The sequence below is a fragment of the Pleurodeles waltl genome, chromosome 10 (assembly GCF_031143425.1).
Source record: "Pleurodeles waltl isolate 20211129_DDA chromosome 10, aPleWal1.hap1.20221129, whole genome shotgun sequence".
NCBI classification, from domain to species: Eukaryota; Metazoa; Chordata; class Amphibia; order Caudata; family Salamandridae; genus Pleurodeles; species Pleurodeles waltl.
This window is the reverse complement of record NC_090449.1, coordinates 89,610,066-89,635,702: the sequence shown is the minus strand read 5'-3', so window position 1 is coordinate 89,635,702 and position 25,637 is coordinate 89,610,066. Positions and strand designations below refer to the sequence as shown.

The 25,637-nt window shown below is 45.3% G+C and overlaps 1 protein-coding gene across 3 annotated transcripts in view; it reads right to left on the bottom strand.

Annotated features, from left to right (window-relative positions):
• Positions 1 to 25,637, bottom strand: part of TRRAP (transformation/transcription domain associated protein) — a 1,102,174-nt gene that overhangs the window by 727,926 nt on the left and 348,611 nt on the right. For all 3 annotated transcript variants that reach the window (XM_069209830.1, XM_069209829.1, XM_069209828.1), the window contains exon 29: positions 5,498 to 5,619. In XM_069209830.1, the coding sequence (XP_069065931.1) occupies positions 5,498 to 5,619 (122 nt within the window). The remainder of the gene's footprint in view (positions 1 to 5,497; positions 5,620 to 25,637) is intronic.

Here is a 25,637-nt window from a genome sequence, read left to right as displayed (position 1 = left end):
AAAGTACAGTGAGTAAACTTGTAAGGAAATGCCTCCTTGGCATGGTTACCCCCTGACTTTTTGCCTTTGCTGATGCTATGTTTTGAATTGAAAGTGTGCTGAGGCCTGCTAACCAGGCCCCAGCACCAGTGTTCTTTCCCTAACCTGTACTTTTGATTACACAATTGGCATACCCTGGCATCCAGATAAGTCCCTTGTAAGTGGTACCCCTGGTACCAAGGGCCCTGATGCCAAGGAAGGTCTCTAAGGGCTGCAGCATGTCTTTTGCCACCCTGGAGACCCCTCACTCAGCACAGACACACTGCTTGCCAGCTTGTGTGTGCTGGTGAGAACAAAACGAGTAAGTCGACATGGCACTCCCCTCAGGGTGCCATGCCAGCCTCTCACTGCCTATGCAGGTATGGATAAGTCACCCCTCTAGTAGGCCTTACAGCCCTAAGGCAGGGTGCACTATACCATAGGTGAGGGCACCAGTGCATGAGCACTGTGCCCCTACAGTGTCTAAGCCAAACCTTAGACATTCTAAGTGCAGGGTAGCCATAAGAGTATATGGTCTGGGAGTCTGTTTTACACGAACTCCACAGCACCATAATGGCTACACTGAAAACTGGGAAGTTTGGTATCAAACTTCTCAGCACAATAAATGCACACTGATGCCAGTGTACATTTTATTGTAAACTACACCCCAGAGGGCACCTTAGAGGTGCCCCGTGAAACCTTAACCGACTATCTGTGTAGGCTGACTGGTTCCAGCAGCCTGCCACACTAGAGACATGTTGCTGGCCCCATGGGGAGAGTGCCTTTGTCACTCTGAGGCCAGTAACAAAGCCTGCACTGGGTGGAGATGCTAACACCTCCCCCAGGCAGGAGCTATAACACCTGGCGGTGAGCCTCAAAGGCTCACCCCTTTGTCACAGCACCGCAGGACACTCCAGTTAGTGGAGTTGCCCGCCCCCTCCGGCCACGGCCCCCACTTTTGGCGGCAAGGCCGGAGGAAACAAAGAAAACAACAAGGAGGAGTCACTGGCCAGTCAGGACAGCCCCTAAGGTGTCCTGAGCTGAGGTGACTCTAACTTTTAGAAATCCTCCATCTTGCAGATGGAGGATTCCCCCAATAGGATTAGGGATGTGACCCCCTCCCCTTGGGAGGAGGCACAAAGAGGGTGTACCCACCCTCAGGGCTAGTAGCCATTGGCTACTAACACCCCAGACCTAAACACGCCCTTAAATTTAGTATTTAAAGGCTTCCCTGAACCTAAAGATTTAGATTCCTGCAACTAACAAGAAGAAGGACTGCTGAGCTGAAAAACCCCTGCAGAGGAAGAACAGAAGACACCAACTGCTTTGGCTCCAGACTTACCGGCCTGTCTCCTGCCTTCCAAAGAAACCTACTCCAGCGACGCTCTCCAAGGGACCAGCGACCTCTGAATCCTCTGAGGACTGCCCCGCTTCAAGAAAGACTAGAAACTCCTGAGGACAGCGGCACTGCTCCAAAAGAACTGCAACTTTGTTTCAAGTAGCAGATTTAAAGACCCCTGAAACTCCCCGCAAGAAGCGTGAGACTTGCAACACTGCACCCGGCGACCCCGACTCGACTGGTGGAGAACCAACACCTCAGGGAGGACCCTCCGGCAACTCTACGACTGAGTAACCAAAGTTGTCCCCCCTGAGCCCCCACAGCGACGCCTGCAGAGGGAATCCCGAGGCTCCCCCTGACCGCGAATGCCTGAACTCCATTTCCCGACGCCTGGAAAAGACCCTGCACCCGCAGCCCCCAGCGCCTAAAGAAACGGAACTCCTGTGCAGGAGTGACCCCCAGGAGGCCCTCTCCCTTGCCTAGGTGGTGGCTACCCCGAGGAGCCCCCCCCCTTGCCAGCCTGCAACGCTGAAGAGATCCCTTGATCTCTCATAGGAAACCATTACAAACCCGACGCGTGTTTGCACACTGCACCCGGCCGCCCCCGCGCTGCTGAGGGTGTACTTTTTGTGCTGACTTGTGTCCCCCTTGGTGCCCTACAAAACCCCCCTGGTCTGCCCTCCGAAGACGCGGGTACTTACCTGCTGGCAGACTGGAACCGGGGTACCCCCTTCTCTCCATTGAAGCCTATGTGTTTTGGGCACCTCTTTGACCTTTGCACCTGACCGGCCCTGGGCTGCTGGTGTGATAACTTTGGGGTTGCTCTGAACCCCCAACGGTGGGCTACCTTGGACCAAGAACTGAAACCTGTAAGTGACTTACTTACCTGTGAAACCTAACAAAACTTTACCTCCCCCAGGAACTGTGAAAATTGCACTGTGTCCACTTTTAAAACAGCTTATTGTGTTTTATGAAAAAAGTATACATGCAAATGTAATGATTTAAAGTTCCTAAAGTACTTACCTGCAATACCTTTCAAATGAGATATTACATGTAGAATTTGAACCTGTGGTTCTTAAAATAAACTAAGAAAAGATATTTTTCTATAACAAAACCTATTGGCTGGATTTGTCTCTGAGTGTGTGTTCCTCATTTATTGCCTGTGTGTATGTACAACAAATGCTTAACACTACTCCTTTGATAAGCCTACTGCTCGACCACATTACCACAAAATAGAGCATTAATATTATCTCTTTTTGCCACTATCTTACCTCTAAGGGGAACCCTTGGACTCTGTGCATACTATTCCTTACTTTGAAATAGTGCATACAGAGCCAACTTCCTACAGTAGTGATAAGGACCCTCAGTTGAAGACCATGTTCACAAGCCATTTTCTGCCCTGGGTCTCAGAAGTGATGCAAAGTGTTCTCCACTTCTAATGGATCTTATGGTGCCTACCTTGCTCCCCCAGCATTGGATGTATGTTGATGCCACTGATTTTAATAAACATAGCTGTGAGAGAGATACGTTTTTGGAGATTACTTTGTTATCTGATTATATGTAATCAGGGGGGGGGGGGGGGTCCTCGGGGTAGCCACCACCTGGACAAGGGAGAGGGCTTCCTGGGGGGGTCACTCCTGCACTGGAGTTCCGATCTTTCAGGTCCTGGGGGCTGCGGGTGCAGAGTCTTTACCAGGCGTCGGGATCTGGGAGTCAGGCAGTCGCGGTCAGGGGGAGCCTCGGGATTCCCACTGCAGGCGTCGCTGTGGGGGCTCAGGGGGGACAACTCTGGCTACTCACGGTCTCGTAGTCGCCGGGGAGTCCTCCCTGAAGTGTTTGTTCTCCACAAGTCGAGCCGGGGGCGTCGGGTGCAGAGTAGCAAGTCTCACGCTTCCAGCGGGAAACGCAGTTGTTTTAAAGTTGCTCCTTTGGAAACAAAGTTGCAGTCTTGGGTGAACAGAGCCGCTGTCCTCGGGAGTTCTTGGTCCTTCTAGAGTAGGGCAGTCCTCTGAGGATTCAGAGGTCGCTGGTCCCTGGGGAAAGCGTCGCTGGAGCAGTGTCTTTAGAAGGGAGGGAGACAGGCCGTTAGAGCTGGGGCCAAAGCAGTTGTGGTGTCTCCGTCTTCTCTGCAGGGTTTTTCAGCTTAGCAGTCCTCTTCTTCTGAGGTTGCAGGAATCTGAGTTCCTAGGTTCAGGGGAGCCCTTAAATACTAAATTTAAGGGCGTGTTTAGGTCTGGGGGGTTAGTAGCCAAAGGCTACTAGCCCTGAGGGTGGGTACACCCTCTTTGTGCCTCCTCCCAAGGGGAGGGGGTCACATTCCTATCCCTATTGGGGGAATCCTCCATCTGCAAGATGGAGGATTTCTAAAAGTCAGAGTCACCTCTGCTCAGGACACCTTAGGGGCTGTCCTGACTGGCCAGTGACTCCTCCTTGTTTTTCTCATTATCTCCTCCGGCCTTGCCGCCAAAAGTGGGGCCGTGGCCGGAGGGGGCGGGCAACTCCACTAGCTGGAGTGCCCTGTGGTGCTGCACCAAAGGGGGTGAGCCTTTGAGGCTCACCGCCAGGTGTTACAGTTCCTGCAAGGGGGAGGTGATAAGCATCTCCACCCAGTACAGGCTTTGTTACTAGCCACAGAGTGACAAAGGCACTCTCCCCATGTGGCCAGCAACATGTCTCGAGTGTGGCAGGCTGCTAAAACCAGTCAGCCTACACAGGTAGTTGGTTAAGGTTTCAGGGGGCACCTCTAAGGTGCCCTCTGGGGTGTATTTTACAATAAAATGTACACTGGCATCAGTGTGCATTTATTGTGCTGAGAAGTTTGATACCAAACTTCCCAGTTTTCAGTGTAGCCATTATGGTGCTGTGGAGTTCGAGTAAAACAGACTCCCAGACCATATACTCTTATGGCACCCTGCACTTACAATGTGTAAGGTTTTGCTTAGACACTGTAGTGGCACAGTGCTCATGCACTGGTGCCCTCACCTATGGTATAGTGAACCCTGCCTTAGGGCTGTAAGGCCTGCTAGAGGGGTGACTTATCTATACTGCATAGGCAGTGTGAGGTTGGCATGGCACCCTGAGGGGAGTGCCATGTCGACTTACTTGTTTTGTCCTCACCAGCACACACAAGCTGGCAAGCAGTGTGTCTGTGCTGAGTGAGGGGTCCCCAGGGTGGCATAAGACATGCTGCAGCCCTTAGAGACCTTCCCTGGCATCAGGGCCCTTGGTACCAGGGGTACCAATTACAAAGGGACTTACCTGGATGCCAGGGTGTTCCAATTGTGTAAACAAAAGTACAGGTTAGGAAAAGAACACTGGTGCTGGGGCCTGGTTAGCAGGCCTCAGCACACTTTCAAATCAAAACATAGCATCAGAAAAGGCAAAAAGTCAGGGGGGTAACCATGCCAAGGAGGCATTTCCTTACAACTACCGTCAGCAGAATCCGACAACCCCCCTATATGTACACTGCCCAGTCTCCCAGGCTTGAGAGACAGTAGTGAAGGAGGAATGGCTGCAGAAGGTGTTGACTGGGACACAGTCAGTCAAACAAAGTGTAGCAGGAAACATGAGGAAAGCACTACCGTAAGAGTTGTGAAGGGGACACAGGCTATGAGGCGGGGCTGCAGAAGGGGATCCAACCAAAATGGTGTAAAAAAAACCAGCAAGCATAGAGCAGGGAAGCTCCATCAACAAACAAATGGTACTGTTGCTATTCAAAGAATCAATTCTATGAGGTCAGCTAAGCAAAGTAAGAATTACACTGGGGAAATTAGTATCTTCTGTCTTGTGATAGAGCATCTACTACATTACTTGCATGAAAGTAATCAACTTTTGGCTGTGCATCCAGCCGAGGCTTCATCATGCATACAGAGCAATGGACGCACTCCTTTGCTACATCTTGCCTTATATATTCCATTTCGCTTCAACTTGAAAGGTCTTCCCAAATGGTGATAAAGTGTCACTAGGCTAAAATAAAAGCAAAAAGCTTTGTAGACATGCACAAAACCGTAAAATGGTCCCAGATGTTAGGTTCCTACACTGGGCAGACTACATTCCTTACCGACTAATACCAGATGACAAGTTGAACTGCAGCTAGTAAAACAAACCAGGACAAACCCATAGCGTTTTCATTTTACTAACCTTTCGCATACAGGCTTCTCCAGCTTCTTGGAGTTCATTGTTAGTTGAGTTAAGAGCTTTAAAGAGTGCAGCAATAATTTTCTCTCGAGACTGGGGCAAGTAATTGCAAGCAGCTAAAGCATCTGCAAAATTAAAACATTACATATACTGTTAAATATGAAAGGACAATAGAAATAAATATTACAATTAACTCCAATCTACTGTTTACACCACAGCTCAATAAAAATTTAAAAAACGTGCAACTTATGGAGGAAGCTGTCTACATAAAGTACCAAAATGAGGTACACAATGCAAGGAGTCCAGGCATTCCCAATAGTTTACAGGGGGTTGCTTAAAGATTTCAAGGTGCTTTATTTGTGGTAGCGTGGTTGACCAGATTTAGGCTTATTAAAGGAGACCGTTGGGCACACAGGGTAAATCAATGAGACACACAATAAGGAAATCCAACATCAACTTGCAAAAATAACTTTTTTTAAAATATTAACTTGGATACCAAAATCTTTGGAATCAGGTAAATCCTTGTTAAGTTAGAGATTTTTAGAAATACAGCGGTCCCTATGGGAGATGAACTGCATTGGGTCACTTGCAAACGACTTACAGGACTGTTTTTCTGAATTTAAGTAAGTAGAGGACAAGGTCATAGAAAGCACCAACAGTTCGGGTTTACCTGCCCTGGTGTGTCCGTGTGCAGAGGTCCTCCACCAGTAGTAGCCACAGATGCCACATGCTGAAGTAAATTGGGAAAGGTGCTTGTAATAAAAAGGCAGCAAGTGAGGTCTGTATGCTAGTTCGGCAGAACCTAAAGGGTGGCTCGGCTTTTGAGGGCGTCAGGTCCACAGAGATACCATTGCATTCCAGGAACTCGAGCTGGGGGGCTCAAGTGCATAGGTGGTTTGTCCAGCAGGTTTGAGGCTCTGACAGTTCTTGGTGCACCTACAGAAGATGGGGAAGAAACACAGCAACACGAATTCTGGCGTGGAGCGGACCTCTCTCGAAGTTCCTCGCCGTGCAGGTAAGTTTCGTCAGTGGTAGCTTTTGGACTGAACACAAACAAGCTCTGGTGCTTGTAACAGGCTGGTGTACCTCGGGTATTGGTGCAGGAGGGCAGGTGCAGAGAAGTGACTCCTCCACTTCAAAGGAGAAAGGGAGATGCTGGCTGGTTGGCGAAGTGCTGGCAGTCCTACAAGGCTCTGGATGAATGCACAGAGGTTCAGGACTACTCGGGTCTTTTCTACTGTTAGGACAGGAGCAGGCAGGGTTTGGCATCAAGTACACAGCTAGTCCACAGTTCTTGTGTTTTTGCCTCTTTGTTCGCCTCCTTGAAGTTGGGTGAATCAGAGTTCCAGCTGTCAGGGGACCACCTAAAAACACCATTTAGGGGAGGGGAGTAAAGGGTAGTAGCCAATGGCCTACTTACCTCTGGGGTCACTGTGCCCCCGATATGACCACTTCCTGTGGTAACTGGACAGAAACCTGTCCCCGAGTTCCTAATTCCACCAAAAACAAGATGGTGGAATCTTTCTTTCGTGGATCACATCAGGAAGCCCACCTTAGGGGTGTGACTAACATGGAGGTGCAGTACGCATACTGCATGTTCTGATGTCAAATGGGCCTCAGCATTCTCAAAGTGTGGAGGAAGCCCGGGTTGCATATCAAAGGCGGCAGAGGCTTGGACGACTCAGGCCTTGGTGTGTAGATTTAGTAGCAATCATACTGGAGATGATAACACCTTTCCCAAAGCAGGCATTGTTTCCTGACCTCAGAGAGCTGGCTCTTACCTACAGAGGGTCGGAAAACCATCTGTGGTGGCAGACTAGACGATACCAGTCAGCCAGCACACTAGAAGACTAGTGGGCTTCAGAGGGAACCTCTAAAGTGTCTTCAGGGTGCATGTCATAATAAATCCAATACTGGCACACAGTATGGGTTTATTAAGCCAAGGAGTTTGATAACAAACACAATAGGTTTCAGTGAAGCAATTATGCAGCTAGACAGTACATACCTTAAGGTGGCTTCCCTGTTCACCTGCAATATCTATAATTTAACTAGACATCACAGTGGCATATCCACGCATAAAATATAATGCACCTCGTCTTAGGGCACTTTAGGCCTTCTGTAGGGGTGACTTACATACACTATATGCAGTGGTATGGAGGCTGCACACAGGGTTTGTGCAATGTTGTGTTTTCAAAATGGGTTGCAATATTCCACTCATTCTACGATAGCAGTTTGTATGCAATTTGGGTGCAAGTACCTTGGAGTGTCATAATACATGCTGCACCCCTTAAGGACCCCTCTTTGGTACCAATGCCCTAGGGGCCAGGGGTACTATTTACTAGGACTTACAAAAGGTGCTAAAGGCCATGCCAACTGGATTAAAATTGAGCCTTACCTTGCTCTAGGGAAAGAGAACTGATAGCATCAGAATCTGATTAGCAAGCTTCAGTGCACTGCCAGAGTCAGAAACCAGCATCCGGTAGTTCAAATGGGGGAAAAACTGAGGGGGGAAGGGGGTTACCTGCAAGTAGAAATCCAGTGTCCTACAGCTTATTGTAGCTGCATATGAATTCACATTGCAACTCTATTGCAGAGAACACATCAGTGGTTTGTTGCTGCTATGCTGCAAAGTTAGTTCTGAGAGCAGAAACCCAAAACAAGGCCTTATTCAGCATAGCAGCCACGGAGCGATGAGGACATGGAGTGGTAGTGAAGTGAAGGTTATGGAGAGAAATCATTGGTGAACCCCCATTAATTGTCCTACGTTTGGTGCCCTTCAATTTTCAACTCTTAGAAAAGGAAAGACGGTCAAGAAAACCGTGCAGCAAGCTGGCTCTGTATATACTATACCAAAGTAAGGTATAGTGTATAAAACTTTCAAGTATCAAATGCTATTTGTTTAGAATTCACAGGTAAAACAGTTTACAGGTAAGTAAAACTTTTTAGTTTCAAAAGTGGACACAGTGCAATATCTCATAGAAAGCAAAGCAATCCTAGGGGAGGGAAAGTAACAACAAAATTTGCAGTTAAGAACTCAACTTACGATCTCAGTCTTCCAGGGTTAAGGTGTCCACAGGGCAAAGTTTAGAATGACACCAGGGGTGCAGCACCAGCAACACAGAGGTGGAGAGGTCAAAGTTGGTGTCAGACTCCCAGTGGAATCCTATGGAGACAGGGGGCGCTCAGAAAGAAACGGCTGGCAATTAAGTACCCACAACTTCAGGGCACAGTCCTGGGGGATTTAGATCAGCAGCGGCAGGGCCACAGGTCAGCACCAAACATACACCCTCAGCGGCACCAGGGCAGTCGGGTGCACGGTGCAAACACAACATCAGACGCTCAGTGCTTTTCAATGATGGGAACATGGGGGTCATAAAAATGCTGCAGGCATTGTACAGGGAGTCAACTGAAGAAAACCAACTGCTGGACATGTAAGTAGAGAGACCACTGGACGGGTTGGGTTCCCCAATGTCAGTCCACATTGAACCAAAAACTACTTGGGCAGTCACGCGAGAACAACAGGGGAACTCGGTGTCCCTAACTTACGAAAGTGTCAGCCTGGGCTTATGGTGTTTTCGGCACCAACATAGTCTTAGCCATCGCTAAAGTCTTTGATGCCGAGGATGTTTTCGATGCAGATGGGGTTTTCGCTGCCGATGGGGATCTGGTGTCTGATGGTGTTTTTGACGCTGATTGTTGTTTCCGCACTGAGGGTGCGCTTGGCGTAGTCAGTGGCACTAAGTAGATGATCTGGGTTTCTCAGGCCAAGTCACAGGCTCTGAATGCTTAATCAGTGTAAGTTTATGCCACGCCGGCTCCGAAACTGGCTTTGACTTGGAAGGAGATGGTGCTTTAGGGGTCTCTGTTGCCTTGAAGGCTTATTAGGTAGAGGGACAACTGTCGGCTCCTTGCCTTGTGTCGGACAACGCCATGAAATGAGGGCGGTATGGTTTTTTGAGCCTGTGTTTACTCCCTCTTATTTGTGCTGGGAAGGCTTTTTCCACAGTACCTGTGGAACCAATATGACGGCTGCTTCTATCTCCTGGGCAAAGTCGGACCCTACTCCTCTGCTTGCATTCAGAAAGGGACAGCCACTGGAGGGCCTTGGGCCCCCACTTCTTTGTCTGTGTCTCGATGGATTCTGGTGGCGAGGCCTTGTTATTCATCTGTTTCTTGTTGGCCCCTGAAGACATCAGGGGGACTTCCGATCACAGTGACTGCATCGTGGTGTGGGCCTTTCACACTGCTGCTGAAGAGTCTTTTTCAACCAAAAACATTCGCCCTGTTCCAGAGACAAGCAGAGGATGCAGACCGGATGATGATCTTGCCAGAAGTATATCGCATGGCGCTTGAAGCAAAAGCTGAAAGGTTTTTTTCCTCATCACTCCACGGGCATCGAGTGAACTAATTCGATGGGGAATCATAGATCCTGAAGCTGAGCCAGACCCGAGGCCAGGCAGGCAGAGTACCGGAAAATCAGTGATCGTTCAGATCTCTTAGTTGTTTCAGTCAGTAGATGCAATATATTAACCACTAAAGGGTCGGTGAAACTGCATCGAAGATTAGATCTCGGAGCTCTGTAGATGTCCGAACCCAATGGTAGAGAAAAACAATCTAATAAAGTGGCCGATGACCATGCACAATACAGACTACAGGAGCATGTTCTGAATCTTGTAACTTGAAAGACTTAAAAAAATACCTTGCACTGCCCGAGCCCAACACTAGATGGCAGGAGTGTACTAAGTGTAAGTATCTACAGCCACTACATGCTACGAATATAAGGATTAATACATTGCAGGATTACGACACATATGCCAAAAGTACCTACAAAGTGAAACAAGGTCTGCCACGGCAGAGAATTCACTCACTTCCTAGCAATTCTTTTTTTATCTGATTTTTTTACAAGTTACAAATGTTTGGTTAGCTGCCACTGCAGAACATTTTACTATGCTTAAAGAAACATTTATTTCATAGCATCAATAAATACACGTAAAATAGCATACATATTCTAGGTAACAGACAAATTAGGTTTTCCTGGATCCTACACAAAATAAAAGAACAAATTAATATAAACGAAACAGTGCACACTGGCTTGGGCTGAGTATGTTTTGCATTGGCAAACTATTGATGTTTCCAACAGGAACCATCCTAGGTCAAAACCAAGGGTGTGCCTAATCAGACTTAACTGGTTTCTCCTATATGATTTACAAAACTGCATCAGATACGACTTAGCTCCTCTCACTAGCCTGAGGAGTAAATAAGCTCTTACAGATTGTTTCCTAAAATCGTAGGGCTAACTGAATACGTTTTTATTAGGTCGAGCACACAAAGCGCTTTGACCTGTTAGTTATGTGGGCTTTTAACCATGCCCAAGTCACACCCATTACTTTCACTCATTCGTGGGCTTGACTTTCAAAAAACACTTGATATCAATGTTAAATGCTTTAGGTTTGTCACGCCCTGAAGCGGTTTTTGTCATGCCTTGCAGACTGCCCCTGTTAGATGGATTATTGCACGATAGCTGATGCAAACTTTTTTTCTTGTCTCTCCCCTTCATGCTGCATGGCGCTCACAGCGCCAACAGGCTTGAACTCATTCGATGGCATTGGAGTGCTAGTCACATTGTTCACCGTAACCTAATATACAATTCTTGTGGCTCTCCCCTTAAAACACTTTAAATTGGGAAATGCTTTACAGTAAAACAGAAGTGATCAAAGCGAAAGTGGCTCTCCAGGCACAACGGGAGAGCCGATACTGCAATATTAACTGCACTCTGGAAACCTGCCCCATAATGCAGAGCAGGGCATTACTTTTCCAAGTATTTTTGCTCATAACTCAGCCTGTGGTGGCCTTAGGACAATAGGACCACCTAGGAACCATTCACCACAATGTGCTCTTTCTTCTAGGGCATCTCTGGGTCCCCATACTAGGTTAGTGGGGTCCCCAAAATAAAAACCCCTCTCACCATTCAATATAATTTTAAGTGCTCTCATGGCTAGAACTTTTGTTTTATAGCTGGGAATAGCTTGTGTTTCAAAGGTCTTGTTTGTAATATTGCTATAGGTCTGCTACCCTTAAAAATATGCTCTGCGCTATGCTCTATAGGGGCTAAATATAAGATTACACTGTATTATTTATTTCCATTTTCTTTTTGTATGGTTATGCCCTCTAGGGGCTAACCATAAAGTTACATGACCCTATTTCTTACAAATGCTATTTTCATTGTGGTGTTCTCAGGGGCTGTTCTCAGCATTACAGTCATATCAACACATTCAAATATTTGTGGCACGGAAACTTGCCCCATAATGCTTTGCAGGGCATTACTTTTACAAAACATTTTTGCTCATAACTCAGCCTGTGGTGGTCGTAGGACAATTGGACCACCTACAAAACAGTCACCACGACGTCCTCTTTCTGTCTAGGTCATATCTGGATCACCACACTAGGTTAGTGAAGACCCCAAAATAACCCATCTCATCAGTCATTATCTTTTGAAGCTCTCTTATGGCTAGAACTTTTGTTTTACAACTGGGAGAAGTTATATTTAATGGGCCTTGTTTGTAATATCATTGCAATAGGCCTTCTAGCCTTGAAATGTGTAATGCACTATGCATATATTTAGGGGATAAATATATGGTTATAGTGCATTATTTTCTCCCCTTCTTTTTTCATGTGGTTATGCTCTATAAGGGCTGCCTGTATGGTTCTGTGACAATGTTTCTTCCAAATGCAATTTTTAGTGTCCTCTACGGGCTGTTCTGAGCATTATTGCACTCAACCTACTATAATATTCGCAGCTTCAAAACTAGCCCCATAATGCTTGGGAACACCATCAAAATGGTCTGACTACATCATCTCTGGGTCCCCAACACTAGGTTAGCGAGGACCCCAAAAAAATAACCACCGTTCAGTCCCTTTTTAAGCTCTCTTATGGCTAAAACATTTGTTTTACAGCGGGAGAAGTTTTGTTTTATAAGCCTTATCTGTAATATCACAGTAGGCCTGCAAGCCCTAAAAACACAGTCTAGGGGCTAAGTAGAAAATGTTACTTACCAGTAGACATCTGTTTGTGGCATGTAGTGCTGTAGATTCACATGCTGTGCATAAGCTTGCCATCTAGAGTTGGGTTCAGAGTAGTACAACTTGTTTTTGTTTGAAGAAAGTTTGAGTCACAGGATTGAGTGACTCCTCTCTAATACTTCGCATGGGCATTGAGCCTTAGGCTATTCCTAATTGTGTATTGAGAATAGCTCCTAAATATGGTTGTGTTTGGAGAGGTTGCAGATGAGATTTGACGTAGGTTATGGTGAACACTAGAGAGTGAAGGTGATGGATTGTAGTTTGAGTATCTTTTTGACACTGTGGGAATGAATTTGCTTTGAGGAGCCAATCGTCCAAATAAGGGAAAACATGAATTTGTTTTCTTCAGAGATGTGCTGCAGCCACTGCGAGGCATTTTGTGAATACTGTGGGAGCAGTTGTGACTCCGAATGGTAATACTTTGAATTGGACATTTTTTCCTGTTACTACAAATCTTCAGGTATTTGCGGTGTGCAGGACGAATGGGAATGTGAAAATAAGCGACCTTTCTAATGCTCTCTTGACATCTCCTAGTTTTAATAGAGGAAAATCATCCTGGAGAGTGACCATATGAAAATGTTGTGATAGGATGTAGGTAGTGGCTTAAGGGTCTGATATCTAATATTGGTCTGAAAGAACCATCTTTTTGGGAATGAGAAAGTACAGGGAGTAAACTCCTGTTCCTTGGTATTGCAATGGTACTGGTTTTATAGCTCCTTTTAGAGGAAGGGATTGCACTTTCTCTTTGAGAAGAATTAGATGATCTTGTGAGAGTCTGTGTTTACGAGGGGGTATATTTGGTGGAGTGGAAATTAGCTCCCGGCAATAACCATTTTGGTTAATTTGACGTACCCATTGATCTGTGGTAATCAGAGTCCATTGGGGGTAAAAATGTTGTAACCTTACCCCCACCTAAATCCTCTGTTAAACCCTACACAACAATAAATAGCCTTATGTTTGCTGGCTTGTAATGCTCCCACAGCTTTGGCAGTTTGATTGTCCTTATTTAATTTTTCAAGTGTGGTATCCACTTGTGGACCAGATAAATGCTCTTTATCAAAAGGCATTTAAAACTGCGTTCTGTACCTCCTGTTCAAACCCTGAATATGTAAGCCATGCATGGTGCCTCATGATGACACTTGTGTTAATACTGCGTGCTGCTGTATCATCAGCACCAAGTGCACATCGAATGGAGTTATTGGAAATTGTTTGTCCTTCATTTACAATTTCTACCCCTCTTTTAAGATGTTCTTCTGGTAGGTATTGTAAATGTTCCTTCATAGCATCCCAGTGAGCACTGTCTTATATGGATAGTAAAGCTTGAGCATTAGCAATTCGCCAGTGATTGGCTGCTTCAGCTGCCAATCTTTTCCCTGCTGCATCTAACGTTTTACTTTCCTTATCAGGAGGAAGTGTCTCTCCTGTTGACTGGCTATTAGCCCTTTTTCGTGCAGCAGATGCAACAATAGAGTCTGGAGGAATTTGTGTTTTTATATATAAATGATCAGTGGGTGCAGCTTTGTACTTTTTATCAACTCTAGGAGTGCTAACCCTTGCTCTAACAGGCTCTTCAAATATTTCTTCTGCATGTCTGAGCATGCCCAGAAGCACTGGAAGGAACTGACTTTCTTTACCTGGTGGTGAAGTAGGTGGTGTGAATCCCGAATGAGAGGGAGATGTTAGTGGAGGAGTATGTTGTGGAGAAGTAGGTAAAGGTGAAGATGTATAAGTAGGAAAATAATTATTTTCTTTGGTCTTCTTTGGAGGTGAAGCTGAATCAAGACTCTTGAAAATTTAATTTCCTCTTTAAAGGTGGCAGAGGTGGTGTTATAATCTGCCCTGTTCCATGTTGAATTTGAATTTGGCACTGCTTATTGTTCATAACTTCTAAAATTGGCTCCACCTGTGACGTAGGGGATGATAAAGACTGTCCAGAGTCACTGAAAGTCCTTTGTGGTTTTTTTTCGGTTCCAAAGGTTTTTTAGGATGGAAACGTTTTGGTGGCGAAATGTTAGCTGACTGTTGTTTCTTTTTTGGTGCTGAAGTGGTCAGCACTGAAGCACCATATAGTTTTTGTTTTGTCGGTGCTGAACTGGAAGTACTGGAGGTTGATGTCAAAGATTTATCTTTGGCTTTTTTCAGTGACGAGCTGGTATGCGAGGCATCCGAACAAGTTTATCAGCTCCTACCATGGCTGGAAGGCAGTGGCGGACCGGTGACCTGTTTTCTGGCTGTTTTGTCTGATGGGAAAGGGGGCTTTTTACTTACAGTTTGTGCTGGTTGCAATGGTTGACTCTCGATGTCCGACTGCACATCAGAGTCTGAATCATGAATGGAGAAGATCCCCTCTTGTTCCAAGTCTTCTTGCATGTGCTTGTCTCCGAAAATGTCCAATGTATCATCTGATTGTCAAGACACCATTTCCATTCGAAGAGCTCTTCAATCTCTAAGCGTCTTTTTCTACCAAAAAGAATGGCATGCTTCGCAGGTCTGGTCGTCGTTGTCTGGCAAAAGACACCAATTACACACCTGGTGATGGTCGGTGTGTGGAAACTTTGAATGGCTTTGAGGACAAAATCGAAATGGAGTATGTTCCATCAGGGCTGCATTGTTCAATGCCATGTGGAAGAGGTAGGCCCAAGGAGGGCCTAAGAGGGCCTTTCTGTTCCCGAAAGGGTCTAGAAATTTGATTCAGAGTATAGAAAAAAAGGAACGGAGTGTTGAATTAATAAAGAATACGCTTTCGGAAACAGTACTGATGCCAATAGACGGAAATAATACAGTTTTAGACTGTTTGGAGCTGAGAAATAGGAACGAGAGGAACACACATCCGAACTTGACGGGGGAGAAAAACAATCTAACAAAGTAGATGATGCCCAGACACAATATTACCAAGAGGAGGAGTCACTAGATCTCGTGACTCGAAAACTTTCTTCGAACAAAAAGAAGCTGTACTACTCCGAACCCAACACATGCCATCAAACATATGATTACACTGTATTACTTTCTAATGTTTTCTTATGGGGTTATGCCCCCTAGGGGATAACAATACGGTTACATGACCACACTTCTTACAAATTATATTTTTGTTATGGTGCCTTCTAGGGGTTGTTTTAAGCATTACAGTGTAATGCCAAACGTTTATTTCTGATAAAGGTTTATATCATAATTGTATATGTTTTAATAATCTCTCCTTATTACAATTATGACCATAATTCAGGCCAACTTCACTTCCTTATTACACTATGACTGTCTGAACACTCTTCATATGTTTGGGTGACCCTTCTAGTTTATTTCTTCTCTGTGGCTCTCTTGCGTCTTTTTTGGGGAATTGTGTTAGCCAGCCAGCAACTCTGATGGTGGGGTGGTTAAAGTGGTGTTTTTTGGAATTAGCATGGCAGATTTAAATTAAAGATGTCAAATGGCAAAAGTTTCATTTTTTGCTGCGGAGGAAGAAGGTAAATGGAAGTATTTTAGTTATATGCAGGGCCGCTGGAATTATATGGTAGGAAAAGACTAAATTATAAGGCAGGGTTGACCAATTTATGTGGCAAGAAAAATCCAGTTATGAATTTACAATGCCAATAGTTCTAACTCAAGCAAATGCAAGACCTATTGCATTACAAACACTCGTTCTTTTAATGAGGTGCAAAAGAGCTATTGTCAATCTACGAAGACTTAACAAAAAATGTCAGACTAAAATTCACAGCAAGTTATTTTTCTTAAAGACAATCAGTGGCAATTTTCATCTCCAAATCAAATATTCCAGTACTGGGCAGGCCCTCCTGTGGTTCATACAGTAACTCCCGGGCTCAAACCAAGATTTAAAGAGGACTCAGGACCAAATGCAAGGGTGACAACAGAAGAAGAACTGGCACAAGGCACAAACACAGACAAAACAATCATAGGGAAAAACATTTATTCTGTTTTTTAGCAACTCAAGCAGCAATCCAAAACTACACAACAGTAGTAATCCACAGGAACAAGAGACAATCACAGGACGCATTGACAACACAGAATCTCCAACAGTCAACGTGGACTCAGCAACTGCCCAGCAAACAACTTCTACGTACAAGGAGGATATGGGCAAATGCGCTGAGTTTCGCCAGGCGGCATCCCAAGACACACATGAAAATCAAGATACTGCAATACCTCCAGTAGGCCCACAAGGCAGAAAATAGGGCCACCAGACTACTTAGTCCTGGTCTCCAAATCAGCCATGTTCCTGCATTTAGTGGCCACCAATTTAACAGATCTGGCTATACAGATGGAAGCCTGTGACGAGTGCCAATCAATGTTGCTGAGCTGACAATACCACACACCACCCAATCAGAAAGGAATTCACAAAGCCATTGCCAAGTTAATTTGACGTCTCAAGGGACCACCACAACAAATGCAGCAACATCTTTTCAAACACCACAGAAAGGGCAGAGAATTTAAAGTTAAAGTCCATGAGCTCACGAGAAATCAATAGCTGCTTCTATAATGATCGTCCGCTACTTACCACTACATAAGGATCGCACTATAATAGACTTTACAGTGCTTTAGTCTCCACTCTTTCACCTGGTCTCCAGATTCCAAATTACGCCTAGGGACTAAAGAGTGATCTCTTGCCCTGTCTCTGGACTTCCACAAACCAACAGAGACTCTAGGGAAGCATCTACACGGCAAACAACAAGCTCCAATGGTCATAAAGAACAATTTCTGACCTGTTGGCAGAAGCCAAGGGTTTATGGATGGCCCTTCTGGAAAACACAAGTGCTGTTCACAAAACCTGGGAGCTATTTACAACAAAATTTGTAGACAGCCACCCTCCTTTGGTGGACATTCCAGAAACAAAAACAGCCCTTGCCGACCGGCTGTAAACAGGAATTGTAAGGAGCTCAAACGAAGCCTAAACCAAGCTCTTCGCATGTTAAAAAATAAATAAATAAATAAAAAAAAAAAAAAAACAAGGTGATGACACGCTGAAGGTAAACTTGGCCAAGATTAAGACTGCGCACAGAAATCATTTGTGGGACTTGAAAAGAGAGGCAACTCTCAAACTTTCAGATAAACTTTGTACAACCTCAAGTCCAACAGGCACGACAAATTTTGGAAAAAAGTGAACAACCTAAAAATTCTGTCTCAAACAAGAATTTCAGTTAATATTCCAGAAGAAACATAGTACCAAAATCTTATGAAACACTTTGGTCACTCAGGTCTCAAGCTGAGCCTGCTGAAGACCACCGCTCCTTTGAGTGACAGCCCCTCTCGACCCTAAAACGGCCCAACCCAGGCCCTCGACCTCTAGCCCCATGCCCCTCTGCAACAATTGAGTGGCAGATCTTAAAAAGCTGAAGAGAAGGGGCATCCGGACAGAACGGTATTCCAACTGCCCTGTTCAAAGGCGGAAAATCGTTCTAGGCAAGGCATCTGGAGTCAGTATATGAGAGCCTACTAATTTCGAACAACACTCCTCCGTTCTGGAAAGGCTCAACAACTACCCTAATTTACGGAGGGGGTACTGACTCTGACTCAACAAACTATCGGCTCTTGGCTCTTTTGGATGTGGAATCCAAATACTTTGCAGGTTGCCTTCTGGTTGGCATCTGAAAACAACTTAATCATGTTCAACTAAGCAGGGTTTGCCAAAGGAGTAGGTACAACCTGAAACCTGCTGGCCATTTCTCTTGATCAAAGTAGGGCATCCAAGCAACCCCTCTATCTAGTTCACAGACTATAAAGCTACATTCGACAAAGTAGACAAAGGGAAGCTGTGGAACAAACTGGCCAGCTGGATTGTCCCCAGCTCGCTGATGAGAGCTATAATTCTACTCCACACTGATCCCAAGGTTATGATCAAGCTAGGTCATGGCACCTACATATCAAGAAGGATTCCTATCAGGGGCTATGACAAGAGTGTGTGTGCTAGCTCCCACTCTCTTGAACCTTTTCTTAGCCTACTTGCCCTCCGGTTTAGCACAGGTCAATTAAAGCTGAGCAACACTACTTCCTTCTTTGTTTTATGCTGATGATCTAGTTCTACTTAGGATGACCAAAAGCGGCCTCTAAAGGGTTTTGGAGGACACATCCCAGTACACTAAAACTAACACCAAGGAGATCAATTAAAAAAATAGTCTAAAATAGTGATACAAGGAAAATCAACTCTGAGTCCACACCAGTGGTACATGGGCAAGGACAAAACTGAGCATATGTGAGAATGCAAGTACCTGGGCATGCTTGTTGATAGCCACGGCTCCTTTAAACCTCACTTTGAGCTTATGCACCAGACATCAGTTGCTCTCACCATCTTCAAGCGCATGAAAGCAGCCACAGGATCCTTTACTTTTTCTTTTTTTTTTTTTAACCACTGCTGGAAATATTTAAAGCCAAGCTAATTCCCCACTATTGCCTACAGTACTGAAGTTTTAAGTAAGCCAGTATTAAAGTTATTGACACTATCTTTCTCTTGACAGTATACATATCTCAAGCTCATCTTTGCCTTGAATTCACCTTAGTCAAGCAAATCACTGCAAGGCAGGAAGCCTACATCAAAATGTGCTACAAACTAAATGAAGCTAATTGTGAGATGCTAAATTTCCATCTATGGTCTGAAATTAAAGGTATGTTTTACTCCCCAGCTTCTCCCTAGATACTCTAACTCCTTGGTGTCATAAGACTTAACAGAACAATGGGAGACCTTTGTCACCTACTCCCAGACCAAGACTGTGGTCAACAAGCACATCAAATCCAGTTTGCTGCTTGAGGAAAAAGCGGTATTTGCATGCCTGGTTCACATAAACGTCTTACACCGACCTAGCAACCCAGTTGTATCTGGGCATGGCCATCAAAGACCAGCTCAACGTAGCATTCATGAGGATTCAAATGGGCTGTTTGCCCTCACTTCAACATCTACCCTCATGGAAGGGTACCAGCATGACAGAGCTCCTCCGGCTTTAAGAAAAATCACCTGAGAACATGGTCCACCAGATCTGTATTTGAGAAGCTAATATACAAGATTGAAGATTTATTTGAAGAACAGTCTGGAATCAGAGGGGGCTACGTCAGTGTAGACCTGTCATACTAGCCTGCTTTAACGCAACGGACATGCAGCTTAGCTGCAGGCTCACAAGATACCTGATCAGGCTCGACCAGAAAAATCAGTAGAGCACCAGAAGCCCCCTCTCATGTACTTTAGATATTTGTAAATCATCAGATGCAAGTTCAAACATTGGTCCACTGTCCATACACCTTGTCTAAATCCAGAAAAGGACATTTAACCAATGTTCCCCTTTTTCAGCAAATGACTGCATTCTTCACATTAACAGTCTCCCTATATGTTTAATGGATTAACCTATAGAAGACAAGCTGGTAACAACCTAATTAAAAAACAAAAAACAGAAGCAGACAGACTAAGCAGATAAGGAAACACCTCCCACTAGCGGCAGATAAAACAAGAGGTACTAGGCAACATGGGCAGACAATGGGGCCCTCCAAGTATAGGTATGACCACAACACCACTACAAAGGGAATACCCTGTAAAAAGCTGGTCAGGGAGATTTGCATTTGGCTCTCCACTGATTCTCCTGATTCCAAGAGTGTAGAAAGCTGGCTATCTGTATAGTGTACCATTGCAAGGGGACACTATGCAGATAGTCCAGGCGACCCTTATTGGTTAAAGGTGTTCCAATAGTAATCCCAAAAGCTCTCTTTTTTGGTAGTATGGAAGAGCAGTTAGGCTCAGCAGAGGATAATGTTAAGCATTTATTGCACACCCAGAGGCAGTAAGCGAGAGAGACACTAAAAAACAATCCAATACCAATTTATTAAAATAACATTTTATATACTTTTCGAGTTACCTATTTTTAAGTCACAATAAAATACACATACTGTGGGTTCAAGCGGTAATGTTATCCTAAGGGGGTTAAACATACTGCACAGGGTCACTAAGCAATGACTTATAGGACTGTTCTCCTGGACTTAAGGTGAGTATGGATCAAGGTCCAAGGAAGCACCAACAGGGCACCTCAGATGGCACTGGGGTGTCTGGGTGCAGGGGTACGTTTCGGCATCGGGTGCGTGTTTAAATTCAATGGGAAACAGTCCAGTGGAAGAGGCTGCAGGCAGGGACTGGGAGGCCAGTACAGCTTAACCGAAAGGGGGGCACACAGGTCTTGAGGGTACTGGGCATGCAGGGACATGGTTGGTCCACTCCAGCTTGGGCTGCACTGCTGAAGACTCATGGCTCTAGGTCCCTGCAGAAAAAGGCTGCAGATAGGGACCAGTCTGGCCGAACCCAAGGGTGGGCTTAGCTTTTGAGAGTTTCGGGACCACACTGGCACCATCACCTCTCTTGGACTCTGGCTGTGGGGCTCGGGTGCAATGGTGCTTTGAGGCGTTAGCCGGTGGGGTTAGAGACTTACTCTTTGTCTAGGTGGCCTGGTAAAGAGGCAAAACAGGGCAGTGGGGCCACTGTCAAGGCTGCCCTTGTGGATACAGATAGCCCTCGATGGAAGGTCTGCCTTTCTGCTGTTAGAGTCCAGTGCTGGATCACCAACAAGTCTTGGTTGCTGCAATGAGTCCACTACCCCAGGTGTAGATGTAGGGAGACTCAAGGAGAGGTCAGCATCTCAGGACTTAGATGAAGTGGTGGGGCTGACCTCATGAGATCCAAACAATCTTCTCCAGGCTTGTTGCTCCCTCAATGGGGGCAATGGCCAATGGAACAAATTACTAGACTTTGCGAGCAGATGCAGGTGAGCAGCTCCTCTGCTCCACTGGAGATCTTTCCCTGTTGTTCAGGTGCTGTGAAGTCTTTAAAAGGGTTTTGGGGAGGATGTCCAGCTCTTTGCAATGTCACTTCCAGCATTGATCGAAGTGCACGCAACCTGGCAGGGTTCTGTGCCAATCTCTGGTGAGGGTCTTCAGTTTTTGCTCTCTTCAGTCCTTCTTTTTTCCTTGGTCTCCAGTAGTCGAATCTGATTTCCTGGTGTCCGGTGCCCACCTAAAAACCCATTTTAGGGGTGTTAAGCGGAGTGTAGGGTAGTAGCCAAAGGGCTACTTACCCCTGGAATGACTACATCCCCTGTATGACTGCTTCCTGTGGGGAGTGGGCATAATCCTGTCCCAGAATTCCTAATTTCACCACACATAAAGGTGTTGCTTTTCTTAGGTCTGGGGAAAGCTTAGGTTCCATATCAAAGGCAGCAGGGACTTTCACGTCCATGGCCTTCGTATGCAGATTTAGTAGCCATCCAGCTGGAGGAGGTAACACCTACTGCCAGAGCAGGCATTGTTTCTGACCCCAGAGTGTGGGCTCTCACCTCCAGGTGTCAGAAACTCTTCTGTGGTGGCAGGCTGGTCGATACCAGTCAACCAGTACACCATAGGACTAGTAGATTTCAGGGGCAACGCTAAGATATCTTATGGGTGCATGTCATAATATATTCAATTCTGCCATTAGTGTGGTTTATTAAGACAAGGTGTTTGATACCAAACACCATTAATTTCCATGCAGCCATCATGTAGCTGAGTCACTTGTGATGACCAGTGTCTAGTATATATTCTAAGATGGCAGCCCGGTCACTTGCAATATCTAGTAATGGAAGTAGACATCACAGGGGCATATCTGCTCATGCAATATGTTCTCACATAAAATGTAATGCACCCTGCCTTGGGGCTTCAAGCCCTGCTGCAAGGGTGACTTACATATATTAGATGCAGTGGGTTTGGAATGGGACCCAATCTGTGTGCCATGTTATGTTTTTACTCATAGTGTGCACCATGACACGCAATCTGCAATGGCAGCCTGAGTGTAATCTGTGTATGGGTCATCTAGGGTTGCATAAGATATACTGCAGGCCTTAGGGACCCTCTTTAGTACCCAACCCCTCGGTACCAGCGGTACCATTTACGAGGGACTTACAGGGGTGCTAAAGTTCTGGGTCAATTGTAAAACAATCAGACATACCTTGTTTTAAAGGAAAGAGCACTAGCATTGAGGTCTGATTACCAAGCCTCACTGCACTGTCACAGTCGAAAACCACCATCGAGTAGTTCTAAAAGGGGCAAAAGGTGGAGGAACATCTGCACAAAAAATGAAAATGTCACTTACCCAGTGTACATCTGTTCGTGGCATCAGTCGCAGTAGATTCGCATGTTTTGCATAGCTCGCCATCTGGTGTTGGGCCGGAGTGTTACAAGTTGTTTTTCTTCGAAGAAGTCTTTCGAGTCACGGGACCGAGTGACTCCTCCTTTTGTCTCCATTGCGCATGGGCATCGACTCCATCTTCGATTGTTTTTCCCCCGCAGAGGGTGAGGTAGGAGTTGAATTGTAGTAATAGTGCCCATGCAACGGATTGACTAAGTATGTACCTATTTAAGCTTGAGATGATATATATACAAATAGTTGAAGGTAACTTCCGAACTGCTGCAGGCTCCCGGGGAGGCGGGTGGGCACATGCGAATCTACTGCGACTGATGCCACGAACAGATGTACACTGGGTAAGTGACATTTTCAGTTCGATGGCATCTGTCGCTGTAGATACGCATGTTTTGCATAAACTAGTAAGCAGTTATCTCCCCAAAAGCGGTGGCTCAGCCGGTAGGAGTGGAAGTAGTTTGAAATAATGTTCTTAATACGGCTTGACCTACTGTGGCTTGTTGTGCGGATAACACGTCTACACAGTAGTGCTTTGTGAATGTGTGAGGCGTAGACCATGTGGCTGCCTTACATATTTCTTGCATTGGGATGTTTCCTAGAAAGGCCATGGTAGCACCTTTCTTTCTGGTTGAGTGTGCCCTTGGTGTAATGGGCAGCTGTCGTTTAGCTTTAAGGTAGCAGATTTGGATGCATTTAACTATCCATCTGGCTATACCTTGTTTTGATATTGGGTTTCCTGCATGAGGTTTTTGAAATGCAATAAATAGTTGTTTTGTCTTTCTGATGTTCTTTGTTCTGTCAATGTAATACATCAATGCTCTTTTGACATCTAATGTATGTAGTGCCCTTTCAGCTACGGTATCTGGCTGTGGAAAGAACACTGGAAGTTCCACTGTTTGATTTAGATGGAACGGTGAAATAACCTTAGGCAAAAATTTGGGATTAGTCCTTAGGACGACCTTATTTTTGTGTAATTGTATAAAAGGTTCTTGTATTGTAAACGCCTGAATCTCGCTTACTCTTCTTAGGGAAGTAATGGCGATGAGAAATGCAACCTTCCAGGTTAGGAACTGTATTTCGCAGGAGTGCATGGGTTCAAAAGGTGGACCCATAAGTCTAGTTAGGACAACATTTAGGTTCCATGAAGGAACAGGTGGTGTTCTTGGTGGTATAATTCTCCTAAGGCCCTCCATGAATGCTTTAATGACTGGTATCTTATATAGGGAAGTTGAATAGGTAGTCTGCAGGTATGCAGATATTGCTGCAAGGTGTATTTTAATGGAAGAGAAAGCCAGGTTAGATTTTTGTAAGTGAAGCAAGTAACCCACTACATGTTCTGGAGTTGTGTGTAATGGTTGTATTTGATTAATATGACAGTAGCAAACAAACCTCTTCCATTTACTTGCATAGCAGTGCCTGGTGGATGGCCTTCTGGCTTGCTTTATGACTTCCATACATTCTTGGGTAAGTTGTAAGTGCCCGAATTCTAAGATTTCAGGAGCCAGATTGCTAGATTCAGCGATGCTGGATCTGGGTGTCTGATCTTTTGGTTGTGTTGTGTCAACAGATCTGGCCTGTTGGGCAATTTGATGTGGGGTACTACTGATAGGTCTAGCAGCGTTTTGTACCAGGGTTGCCTTGCCCAAGTTGGTGCTATTAATATGAGTTTGAGTTTGTTTTGACTGAGTTTGTTTACCAGGTAAGGAAGGAGAGGGAGAGGAGGAAAAGCGTAAGCAAATATCCCTGACCAGTTCATCCATAGGGCATTGCCTTGGGACTGTTTGTGTGGGTATCTGGATGCAAAGTTTTGGCATTTTGCGTTCTCCTTCGTCGCAAACAAGTCTATTTGAGGTGTTCCCCAGAGTTTGAAATAGGTGTTCAGAATTTGGGGGTGAATTTCCCATTCGTGGACCTGTTGGTGATCTCGAGAGAGATTGTCTGCGAGTTGATTTTGGATCCCTGGTATAAATTGTGCTATTAGGCGAATTTGGTTGTGAATTGCCCAACGCCAAATTTTTTGTGCTAGCAGGCTTAACTGCGTGGAGTGCGTCCCCCCTTGCTTGTTTAGATAATACATTGTTGTCATGTTGTCTGTCTTGACGAGAATGTATTTGTGAACTATTATTGGTTGGAAAGCTTTTAGTGCTTGAAAAACTGCTAGAAGTTCTAGGTGATTTATATGCAGTCTTGTTTGATGTACGTTCCATTGTCCTTGTATGCTGTGGTGATCGAGGTGTGCGCCCCACCCTGTCATGGAAGCATCTGTTGTTATTACGTATTGTGGCACTGGGTCTTGGAAAGGCCGCCCTTTGTTTAAATTTATGTTGTTCCACCACAGAAGCGAGAGGTAAGTTTGGCGGTCTATTAACACCAGATCTAGAAGATGACCCTGTGCTTGAGACCACTGTGATGCTAGGCACTGTTGTAAGGGCCTCATGTGCAGTCTTGCGTTTGGGACAATGGCTATGCATGAAGACATCATGCCTAAGAGTTGTAATACCATCTTTGCTTGTATCTTTTGTGTTGGATACATGCGTTGTATGATGGTGTTGAAATTTTGAATTCTTTGGGGACTTGGAGTGGCTACTCCTTTTGTTGTGTCTATTATGGCTCCTAGGTATTGTTGTACCTTGCACGGCAGAATGTTGGATTTTGTGAAGTTGACGGTGAACCCTAGTTTGAAGAGGGTTTGTATGATCTGATTTGTGTGATTTGAGCACTCTATTAACGAATGGGCCTTGATTAGCCAGTCGTCTAGATATGGGAACACATGTATTTGCTGCCTTCTGATGTGTGCAGCGACTACCGCTAGACATTTGGTAAAGACTCTTGGTGCGGTTGTTAATCCGAAAGGCAGTACCTTGAATTGGTAATGTATTCCTTTGAATACAAACCTTAGGTATTTCCTGTGCGATGGGT